The sequence below is a fragment of the Pantherophis guttatus genome, chromosome 12 (assembly GCF_059756535.1).
Source record: "Pantherophis guttatus breed Tessera chromosome 12, ASM5975653v1, whole genome shotgun sequence".
NCBI classification, from domain to species: Eukaryota; Metazoa; Chordata; class Lepidosauria; order Squamata; family Colubridae; genus Pantherophis; species Pantherophis guttatus.
In genome coordinates, this window is record NC_142074.1 from 5,750,397 (window position 1) to 5,762,590 (window position 12,194).

General features: G+C 47.6%; 1 protein-coding gene across 3 annotated transcripts in view; it reads left to right on the top strand.

The window, feature by feature from the left end:
• C12H8orf48 (chromosome 12 C8orf48 homolog) overlaps positions 1-12,194 on the top strand; it is a 42,777-nt gene that overhangs the window by 11,315 nt on the left and 19,268 nt on the right. For 2 of the 3 annotated variants that reach the window (XM_034435080.3, XM_060692050.2), the window contains exons 2-3: positions 3,770-4,014; positions 11,226-11,342. In XM_034435080.3, the coding sequence (XP_034290971.2) occupies positions 3,798-4,014; positions 11,226-11,342 (334 nt within the window). In that variant the 5' untranslated portion in view covers positions 3,770-3,797. The remainder of the gene's footprint in view (positions 1-3,769; positions 4,015-11,225; positions 11,343-12,194) is intronic. The other variant, XM_034435081.3, reaches the window with a different exon arrangement.

Here is a 12,194-nt window from a genome sequence, read left to right on the forward strand (position 1 = left end):
CAAACCCCAGACATGTAATAGAAAATATAAGTACAGAGCAAAGAATAGAGGTGATTACTTATAAAGAGCTTCTTCTTTTGGAAAGGGGTAAATTGCAATTGAAATCTCTAGAGGAATTAAAAGAAGAAGGGATAATTTTTACTTGGTTTCAGTATGGTCAGCTCCAAGCTAGATGGAGGGAGGATCAAAAAATTGGGGTTATGCAAAATGAGGAAAATTTGGTGAAACAGATTAGAGATCAAAGTCAGATGCATATTAAAAGGTTGTATAATGCATTATTGGAAATAGACTCAGAAACTGAATTGGTTAAAGATTGTATGATTAAATGGGCACAAAACTTTCAGGAACCAGTGATGATGGAAACGTGGGAAAAGATTTGGGTCAGAAATGTTAAATTTACGCAAGCACAAAATTTGAGAGAGAATTTTTATAAAATGTTTTATAGATAGCACTTAGATCCTAAGAAATTGTCATGTATGTACTCGAATTTGCAAGCTAAATGTTGGAGATGTGAATGTAATGATGCAACCTATTATCATATATGGTGGACTTGCAAGAAAATCAAGACATTTTGGATAAAAATTTGGTGGGTGATGCAGAACATTTTGAAAAGAAGGTTGAAATTTACTCCTCAATTGTTTCTATTGGGTATAACTACAGACTGTACAGTTTCAGAGACTAAATTGATTTTGAACTTAATATCAGCAGCTAGGCTGCTGGTAGCTCAATATTGAAAGAAAGACTCTTTGCCTACTATTGAAGAGTGGACATTGAAAGTAACAAACCTAGCAGAAATGGCGAAAATCTCGGCGTACTTGAAGGACCACACGCAAGAAAGATACGTATCGGAATGGAGAAGATGGATTGATTATATTCAAAATAAGTATCAGACAAGAAAATATCAAATAGCTTATGAATGACTGTTAGTATTAGAAGTATTTGGTTATCGGTAGTAGAGTTAAGGTTTCAGTGGGGGAGATAGTACTTTGAGGATAAGTAGATTAATCTAGTTTATGTTTGACTAAATGAAATACCTTGTATTTTGCTCTGGGGAGTTTTTTTTCAATAAAAAAAAAGAAAATGCAAAACTAGGAAGACTATATACATCACTAACACAAAAGAAAAAAAGGAATCTCTATATATGTAAAAAAGAGAATAAAATCAAACTTAAAATACTCAGACGAAGAAGGTAGAACTTCGATGGTAGAATTAGAGACAAAGCAAAAACAAATACTATTAGTAGTGATATATGCCCCCAACAAAAACTAACATGAATACTTTAGGAAATTACATAATAAAATCATAGAACAAGGCCACGAGAATATCTGCTTAGAAGGGGATTACAATACTATAGTAGATAGTAAAAAAGACTATAATAGTAATAGGAAAAATAAAAAAAAGAAGGAGATCTTACCCAAAGAATTTTTTAATATGGCAACAGAATTAAACCTGCGGGATGCGTGAAGAGAAACACACAATGAAGAAAAAAAATCTCCGATAGAGTTCGCAGTCTGGGTGTCCTCCTGGATTCTCGGCTGTCCTTGGATGACCATCTGATGGCCATAACCAGGGGTGCCTTTGCGCAGGTGCGTCTTGTGCGCCAGTTGCACCCTTTTCTAGACCGGGATGCCCTCGTCACGGTCACTCACGCCCTCGTTACCTCTTGGTTGGACTACTGTAACACCCTCTACATGGGGCTACGCTTGGGATGCATCCAGAGGCTCCAGCTAGTTCAGAATGTGGCCGCGTGGGTAATTACAGGGGCTTCTCGATATTCCCGTGTAACACCTCTGCTGTGCGAGCTGCACTGGCTGCCGGTGGCATTACAGCCGACAAAGCTTTAATGGCTGCGGTGGTGTTACAGAGGCCGCCGCCGCCCTCCCGGTAACGCCCAGCTGATGCAATCTTCTCCCTTGCCATCCCAGGTTGTCCGAGAGCCGTACCCTGCCAGGGACGGCTCATTTAAACCACCAGAAACTCAGCATATCGTGCAGGAGTCGAGGAATAGAAAAATGGCCTCCATGGTTTCCCATCACTTACCTTTCATCCCCCGATCTCAGCCGACGCTTCGGGGAGCCGCCATCTTGCACATGCGCAGCCGCAGATTTCTGTTCAATTGTGTCCAATATTTGAAAACTGCCTAGAAAAGTCCCTGCAGTTTTCTTGATAAGGTTTTTCTCATGCCATTTGCCATTGCCTGCTTTTCAGGGCTGAAATGAAATGGCTGGCCCAAGGTGACCCAGCTTCATCCCTAAAGCAGAACTACAACTTGCATTCTCCTGGTTTCTAGCTCGGTGCCTTGTCTATTACACCACACTGGCTGTGTGTGTGTGTGTGTGTGTGTGTGTGTGTGTGTGTGTGTGAGAGAGAGAGAGAGAGAGAGAGAGAGAGAGAGAGAGAGAGAGAGAGAGAGATTCTTCTGTTCAAATTTTTAATACTTGGACACTGCCTGGACAAGTCCTTGCCGTTTTCTTGGCAAGGTTTTTCAGATGTAGTTTGCCATTGCCTTCTTTCTGGGGCTGAGAGAAAGTGACTGGCACAAGGTCACCCTGTTGGCTTCATGCCTAAGGCAAGACAATATAGCAAGGCAGTTTTGGTCCTTAAGGTGTCACAAAAATTGTCACAAAATCCCCCACTTTTTTATTTTTTGCTCTGCAGACAGAAATGGCTAGGCATTTGGAATTTAACTGGATAATTTAATGCGTCCTCCTGGACTCACGGCTGTCTTTAGAAGAGCATATGACGGCTGTGGCCGGGAAGACTTTTTATCAGGTTCGCCTGATTCGCCAGTTGTGTCCCTTTCTGGATCGGGACTCGTTACGCACGGTCATTCACGCCCTTGTCACCTCACGCCTGGACTACTGCAATGCTCTCTACATGGGGCTCTCCTTGAGGAGCACCCGGAGGCTCCAACTGGTCCAGAATGCGGCTGCGCGGGTGGTGATGGGAGCGATGTGGCGCTCCCATGTGACCCCCCTCCTGCGCGAGCTGCACTGGCTCCCGGTGGTCTTCCAGGTGCGCTTCAAGTTTTTGGTTACCACCTTTAGAGTGCTCCATGGCTCAGGACCAGGGTACTTACGAAACTGCCTTCTGCCACCAGTGGCCTCTCACCGACCAGTTCGCTCCTATAGAGAGGGGCTCCTCAGGGTGCCGTTGGCCAAACAATGTCGACTGGCGGCCCCCAGGGGGAGAGCCTTCTCTGTGGGGGCACCTGCCATCTGCAACGAGCTCCCCCCAGAGATACGGAGGATCCAAGATTTACGCACTTTCCGCCGCGCCCTAAAAACGTTTTTATTCCAACAGGCTGGTCTGGCCTAACTCTCCCTTTTAAATTGGGTTTTAAATGTTTTACATAAATTGGATGTTTTTAAATTTGTTTTTGAGCCCAAATTATTTAATCTATTTTTAATAGCTTTTAACTTTTGTATGTTATTTGTATTTTTATCTTGGCTGTTCACCGCCCTGAGTCCCTTGGGAGTAGGGCAGTATATAAATATGATAATAAATAAATAAATAAATAAATAAATAAAAATAAATAATGAATAGAATAGAAACTCTGTTGATTTAGTCATTTGACCATGTCAAAGGGTAATTTAATGAAAGATTGCAAAGATTATATTACTCTCCCCCTCCTGCATTCTTGTTGCTAGTTTTTAGATAACTTGCTCCAAAGTTACTCTTGTCTTGGAAGCGGATAGTGGACAGGTTGGTTGTTATTTTAATCCCATACTTCTACATTTATAATTAATTTTGCCCTGGTTTTTTTTAGTTAAAGGGTGTGATGACCAGCTGGGGAGATGAGTTGGGGACATCTGTTGCGGAGCAGATGGGGCCAAACTGAAACTGCAGCATGTCTCTTCCCAACTACATTTACCTCTGTGACTGAAGAAAAAGAGGAGAAAAGGCAGTACGAGGATGACTCATTTGAATCTTATGACTCAGCGGATGAGTTGAAAGAGCCAGTGGCCTCTGACCTGACCGAGGATTGGCAATCCTCATGTCAAAAGGATGAAGGTCAGTTAGGATCCACAAGGATTTGGTTCAGTTCCTTCTGCAGGCTTACAAGTGGGAAATGGGGGAGACTTAGGTCAGCAAAAATAGAAGAAAAAAAGTACAAGGGGAGAAAAAGGCAAAAGAGAAACTTGCCAACTTTATGTTGAACAGCAAATTTTTTACTTTGCTAACTCAGAACATCTTAGCAATATTAAAGAAATATTAATTATATTTAAGTTATTGTTAATAAAATATATTAAGAATTATTAAATAGATTAAATTAATTATACAATTTAAAATAAAAATAATTAATTAAAAATTAAACAATATTACAGATATAAAGAAATATATGCCAGGCAAAAGAAGGAAATGTCTGGGTATAGTAGTGGTGAAATCAAATCTGGTTTTCTACCGGTTCAGTATGTGCCAAAAGGAGGCTTGGGAAGGTAAGTAGAACAGTGAGGGGGGGGGTATCAGCTGGGCATGGGATTTAGTTTTGCTAGAAAGCAGGATTTCCTGCTTTCTAGCAAAACTAAACCATGCAGCACAGCTGATTGTTGGAAATACCGGTTGGAAGGAACTGGTAGCTTTTTTTAACTACCAGTTCGCCCGAACTGGTAGCTTTTTAAACTGCCGGTTCAACCGAATCGGTAGCTTTTTTTTTTTTTCTACAGGGTCGCACAAACCGGTAGTTTTTATCACTACTGGTTCATCCGAACCAGAGCGAGCCGGTAGCATTTCACCCCAGGTGTGTAGTATTTAGCACAATGGGGGAAGTCGGGTAGCTCTGTAAGAGCAGCAAGATAATGGATGCCCAAAATTCATAAGGGCTGTCTTGTGACCTAGGCTCACTTAGTCATTACAGGACACAATTATTCTCAAACGAAACTTTTATTATAACAGCTGAGAATTACTTCATTCCCAGCTTAGTCCAAATTAATTCCAAAACAAGTCCTTCAGAAAAAGTCCTTCGGGCTTATCACAAACTTTATCTTCTTTGGCAGATATGAAGTTCAGAAACGAGACGCTGACTAGAAAACAGATATAGCAACGTTGCTTTCCTACAAAGAGCCCAAGAGCCTTTTAAGCCTTATGGGAGGGATCAGTCATCTCCTGGCCTTACTCCCGAGTTGTCCTTTTTGCTTTAGCTGCTCTTGCCTTCTGGCAGCTCTGCGCATGCATGCACTAGGAACAGGCTCCTCCTGTTCCTCTGCCTCTCTGCTGTCCTTCTCTGGAGGCTCCGGAGTCTGCGCATCACTCCCAGATGGCCCTGGCCTCATCTCTGCCTCCGACGCAGAGCCCTCGTCCAGGCCTTCCCCAGACTCCAGGACTGGCCCATGGTCCTCCCCAGCCTCCTCACTGTCTGACTCCACTGCTAGCTCTGCGGACTGCTGGCGGACCACAACAGACTGATCATTTTTAAAATTTTATGTTTTTTAAATGTTTTAATTGTATAATTAGTCACAGCTATGGATAAAGGAAACTCTAGCTTTGGCCAATGATGACATTAATCAAGGAGAAAATCCCAGATGGTAGGAAATCATAACAGGAGAAAATGACAACCCTTGCACTCTTATAAGATTCTGTGCTTAGAGCACCCTTTAACCAGGACTTGTCAGGCCTGAGCCCCAAAAACAACACAGTAAGATCCACTCAAGTCTGGTTCTTTATTTGCTTACATTATTATACAGAATCTTGCCAGACTAAACCTATACGCTTCTAATGTAACATATATACCTTGAGAGATTCTCGGGTGTGGCTACCCTAAACCTTTTCCTTCTTCGCCTTCCAGTTCAGGACTATGCAGTTTTCCAGAGCGCTGCTCCTACACTCCAGAGCTGGTTTAACTCTCTTCTCTGACACCAACTGAGAGAATATTTCTTTAAATTTATGTCACTCTGTGCTCTAACTCCACCCCTCTGCCCTTCATTCTCCAGACAGACTGAGTCAGCAGTGAATTTTTTCTCCCTGTGCTCTGGAGTGTAGTACAATTAGGCCTTTTGGTTATTTTTGAGTAGATTTTTTTCTTTCGGTGGAGAGTGCTGTCTCTTATTAAATTGCCCGCCTGTCAGCTGTCTTGCCGGTAGCGTGCCTGGTGGTTTGGCCGTTCTGAGCTTAGCGCTCTGGGCGCAGCTGCCGCCAGTTTCTGTCCCTGCGGGGTGGTTCCAGCTGACACTTTGCCGCCGGTGGAGAAGGGGCTGGTGGTTCGCCGTCGGAACCCCTACCACTGCTTCTTGTTGCAGGCTCTCTGTTTAGGAAGGCGGTGGCGGTGCAAACAAGGGAGATTTGCACCGGAGGCATGATCTCTGTAATTGCTGTATCCGGCTTCTGTCCCATCAGTCTTCTGCGGGCGGAGCCGTGCTCCTGATGGACTTTCGCGGAGTGTCGGAGGCTCATTGGAGGCGTGAGTTGGCATCGGGAGGAGCTGGGTGGCAGTCTGCTTCGTGCGCCAGCCTCCCTCGCCACCATTTGTCGTTGCCGGGCCTAGGGCCTCGTGGCAGGTAGGCAGACGTGTCCACATTAATCGGACAGCCGTCATTTTGTTCTCTGACATCGCGCCCGCCATTTTGTTGTCGCCATTTGCCGCCTTTATCGTCGGATCGCCTGGCTCATGGCTTGCCTTTACAAGGGGAGGGCAGCCAGTCATTCTTCGGCTCTCCAGCATTGGCCGGCTTTCTCGCCCAGACTGACTGACATCTTAGAGCCTTGGGCCTCCCGGTGGGACACCCCACTACTCCCCACTACTCTGGGACATTTCAGGGACAGCCTGGGCCTCACTTCTGCTTGGCACTGCATGTTATCTCACCTCCTGGTGGCTGAACTGCAGACTTTCAGATCCCGTCGAGCCATGTTTATTCCTTCCTGCCTTTTTTTTTTTTTTTAAAAAAATACCCTTGTGGTTTCTGACCTGTTTTTGGAGGCAATGGCGAATTCATCACTTTCCTCCAACCTGGACTGAGACACCAGCCCTCCCAGGCCAACCGAGTCGCACAAGAAAAAGAAAGACAAGCCGTCTGCCTCCGACAGCCGCAAGTCTGGGGCCGCAAAGTCATCTGCGGCAGTCGATAAAGACGCTCAGCATCGCCACAAGGCGCTCGAGCGGCAATATACCAAGGCTAAGCAAGCAGCGACTTCATCTTTTGACGGGGAGGCAACCGCTCTTTGGGGGGTGCCCCTCATGTCTACGCCCACGGCCACGGGGTCCCTCACCCCAGCCCCCCTGGCCTGGTCTAAAGGAGTCTCACAATCGCTTCCTGATGTGTCTGCTGCCAGTTTGGGCGTCTGCCATCCTTCTCGGAGGCAGGCCCCTTCCGCTACATTCACGCCCACAGTGGCCAGCCTTTGTCCTCCGGAGCCGCCTCCTGCTACGGCTCAATTCGACCTACAGATTATGCTTTCCACAGCCTTGGCAGCCATCATGGCGGCAGGTTCCCAGCAGGCCTCTCAAGGTCTAGCTGCCAGTGCCCCTCTGGTGACTTCTCGTTCTGCGGCCTCGCACAGGTCTCGTTCTCCTCGTCGGCTCGAGTCAGACTCGTCTTCTGGTTCGGAGCACGAGGATGATTGCCCGGAGGATCCTGAATTCTCCGAGGATGAAGGCCTGCTGCCCGACTCGCTGGCCTTTACGGGTCTTTTTCGACCGGCTTTATTCAAATCCCTCCTCCACAAGGCTCGCCTGACAATGAATTTGAGATCAGTGGGGGCACAGCCAACCTCCTTCCAGTCGGAGGTTGGTCCCCATGATGCCTTGTTCAAACAGGCCAAACAGGAGAAGGATTTAATCCGTGTCCCCAGCTATTCACAGACGTTCTCCAAGCTCCTTGGGCCCAGCCGGGCTCTTTGATGGCGCCCAGTAATTTGGACAAAAAACTTTACTGTCGAGCACCTGAGCTGGAATCATTGTTGGATTTGCCAGCCGTTGATGCACCAGTGGTGAACCTGGTCTCACAGTCGATGATTTCGTCAGATCCCTTGGACGATCTGAAATCGGACGACAGGCGGGTGGAGATGGCGTTCCGTAAGTTGCATCAAGCCTCGGCCTAGGCCGTCAAAACCGCTACGGCCACTTCATTTTTCAATTGCGCTTCCTTGATCTGGCTGTGTCAGTTACAGGAGCGTCTGCCTCCCGAAGCGACACGCTTGCACCAGGACATTAATAAAATCATTGCAGCCACAGAATTTTCAGCGGATGCGTCGCTGAACTCTGAAATTTGCGTCACGCGCAATGGCGTCTTCCATCACTCTCGGCGTTTGTTTTGGCTGCGCTCCTGGAAGGCGGACTTCAAAACAAAATGGAAACTGGCAGCCGCCCCGTACAAGGCACCCGCTCTTTTCGGAGCCGCTCTGGATCCGGTCCTCGCCAAAGACAAGGACAAAAGGAAAGTATTGCCTTCGTCCTTTCGTAAGCAGGACAGGAGATTCACTCCTTACTCCCAGCGGCAGTCCTTTCGCTCCTTTGCCGGTTCGGGGGGCTCTTCCGCCTATCTATCGGCCTTTCAATCGTTTCTCGGACAGGCAACGATTCCGTGACCGGGGACGTCCTCAGGCGGTTTCAAAACGACCCTTCCATGGATCCGGTTCCAAGAACCTCAGGCGTGGCAAATGACTCGCCTGCGCCTGGACCTGTAAGCAGACATCTCCAGGCATTTCACCGCCAGTAGGAGCTGTCGACCTCGGATGTTTGGGTGCATCGCACAGTCGCGGAAGGTCTTCAGATCGAGTTCACGGACTGCCCGCCATTCCACTTCGTAAGGTGTCCTGTCCCGCACTCTATCGAGCTCTGTCGTCTGATGTTGGCAGAGATAGATCATTTGCTGGACATCAAGGTGATCGAACCGGTCCCACCGGACCAGCGGGGGACCGGTTTTTACTCGATCCTATTCCTCGTGCCCAAGAGCTCGTGGGGAGTTCGGGGGATCCCCAATCTGAAGACCTTGAATTTGGCAGTGCGCTACTGGCGGTTCCGGATGCATTCGTTACGCCCAGCTTTCTCGTTTCATGACATGTTATCCAACTCCGGGGGCGGAAGACTTGGATGCACTAAGGTGTCGCTGGCCGAGCGGACTCATGTACGCTTTTCCTCCAATCACCCTGATCCTGCAGGTGGTATGGAAGCTGATTGCGGACCGAGCGGAGGTGCTGCTGGTGGCCCCGAATTGGCCGTGCCGACCCTGGTACGCCGACCTCGTGGAGCTTTTGGTGTGCAACCCATGGCTGATCCCTCCTCATCAGATCGTCCTTCACCAAGGGGCCATCTCCCACCCAGAGCCACAATGGCTCCAGTTGGCCGTGTGGCATTTGAACAGGTCATTCTGAGGAAAGGTTGGCTCTCGGACACTGATTAGCACGATGCAGGCGGCACGCAGACCATCCACGACATGTATATACGAAGCTTCTTGGAAAGCCTTTTGTTGCTGGTGTGCCAGCCATCACGTCGACCCTACTTCAGCGGTGGTCCAGGACGTTCTGGACTTCCTCCAGGCCGGTCTGGGCAGGGGTTTGGTGTCGGCCACCCTGCGTTGGCAAGTGGTGGCCCTTTCCATGGTGATTTCCTGTCCGCCTTATTCTTCCTTGTCTCAGCATCCGTGGGTGAAAGATTTTCTGCATGGCGCCTCAAATCTTTTTCCTCCCACGGTTCATCATTACCCATCGTGGGACTTGCGCCTAGTACTGCAGGCCCTTACGGTTTCCCCGTTCGAACCACTTGGGGCAGTTTCTCTTAAGTTTCTTTCATTTAAGTTTGCCTTTCTGTTGGCGATTACGTCGGCCCGGAGGATTTCCGAACTTGCAGCACTTTCCGTCAGGAAAGACTTGTGTGTATTTAAAGCTAATACAGTTGTGCTCCGGCTGGACCCGTCGTTCACGCCCAAAATAAACTCATGGTTCCATCGGTCCCAAGAGATCGTGTTACCAGACTTTTGTCTGGAACCTAGGCACCAGCGAGAGGTCCTCTGGCATACTCTAGATGTACGCAGGGCTCTGCGTCGTTATATTCGTCGGACTGCGTCCTTTTGCAAGACGGAGGCCCTCCTGGTCTCCTTTCACCCAGCTTCATTGGGACAAAAGGTGTCTTCTTCAACGGTAGGACATTGGATTAAGGCCTGTATAGCATCCGCCTACAAACGCCAGGCTCGCCCAGTGCCGTCCAGGATTTTACCCCATTCCACTCGGAGTGCGGCTACATCGGCGGCAGCTTCAGTGTTGGACATTTGCAGGGCAGCCACTTGGACTTCATTGTCGCCCTTCATAAGACACTATAGGATTGATGTTTATGCTTTGGCCGAAGCGGCCTTTGGTCACTGAGTGTTGCAAAGTGTGGTTTCAGGGTCTTCTGAGCGGAGTATTCAGCCGCCCGACCCTGTGGACTAGGCTTGGGTATGTCCCAGCTATGGAGTGTAAGAGCAGCGCTCTGGAAAACGGACGTTGACTTACCTGAACGTCCATTTTCGGAGCGCTGCGAATACACTCCATTTCCCACCCTTTGTTTGTTGGGGCTTCCTGCTCCGTTGGTTGGTTTATCGTTGGTTTCCTGTTTAAATAAAATTTGGTTTGTTTGAGTCCTGTGTCGCACCTTCGTTCAAGACTGGGGAATGAAGGGCAGAGGGGATTAGAGCACAGAGTGACCTAAATTTAAAGAAATATTCTCTCAGTTGCTGTCAGAGAAGAGAGTTAAACCAGCTATGGAGTGTATTCGCAGCGCTCCGAAAATGGACGTTCAGGTAAGTCAACGTCCGTTTTTGACTTGGGCCTTATTCTGGAATGTGCTGCCTCCTCCCTGGGAGACTGTGGGGCTACCGTTGACATTCCCCACTCTTCTCCTTCAACTGCAGACTCCCATCATAGCACTTTAATAATTACTTGACTAAGAAAAACCGGAAGGTTTTACACAATTTTGTTTCTACATATTTCTACCTTTAGTTTATCTTGTACTGCCTAACTATTCCTACTAGAATGCTAGGCCACAGTTAAAAAAGCAGCGTTTTGTATTAGCATAATATGAGAACAGAGCAAAAAAAATCTTTGAAGGTTAAGGTTACCAAGAACTGCACCTGAACATAAGGAGGACTTTATGTTTTTTAACAGTGCTAGCCCATGCTTGTAAATTAAACAGCTTCACACATCTTTTATGGATGTCTGAGGATTTTAGATTATACATCATGCATGAGTTTCACATGTATGAACCCATTTGTCATTTGGTTGATCTCTATGTTATTTCCTCCCTCCCTCCCTGTTAGAATTGTTAGATTCTGCATTTGTAGGAGAGTCTTTAACTAGAAAAAGGATTAATCTTCTGAAAGTCAACAGAAGAAGTATCACTGAGAGAGCAAAACCTTCCATAGAACCAGATACTGGTAAGTCAATTTTCAGGTCTGAAACTTCTTAGTCTTACTCATGGTAATGGCGATACCTATTGAGTGCCATTACACACAGAGTGGTGATACTATAATGTGAGAATTTGGGGCATTCTCCCATTTTTCAGGTTTTTTTAAAACACATAGATATGGTAATCCTATCAAAGCTAAATGCATTTAGAATAGAATAGAGCTGGAAGGGACATTGGAGGTCTTCTAGTCCAGCCCCCTGATCAAGCAGGAGAATCTATACCATTTGAGACAAGTGACTGTCTAGTCCAGTGATAGCTAATCTTTTTGCCATCATGTGCCAAAAGCAGGGGGAGTGCAGGGGGGGGGGGTCGCACATAAGAGTGCCCACACCCATAATTCAATGTTCCCCTGTGCCCCGCCCTCTCACACATGTGCACATGACCCCCCTGTGCTCCTCCCGCTTTTGGCATGTGACAAAGGTTATCAGTGGGTGCGGTAGGCCCATTTTTTGCCCTCCCTAGGCTCCAGAGGCTTTCTTGGAGCCTGGGGAGGGTGAAAACTGCTTCCTCCACCCCCCCAAAGGCCCTCCGAAGGCCAAAAATGCCCTCCCAGAGCCTCTGTGTGAGCCCTATACTTACCTGGTATCCAAAACAGGCCGCATGGAGACTCCTGGAAGGGGAGGGGTGGCATGGGCTGGGCCAGCCGTAAATCAGCTGCCCGGCTCATGCATGCGCACTGGAGCTGAGCTAGGGCAGTGACTTGTGTGCCCACAGATACGGCTCCGCGTGCCACCTGTGGCACACGTGCCATAGGTTCACCCTCACGGGTCTAGTCTCTTCTTAAAAACCTCCAGTGATGGAGCACCCACAATTTCTGAAG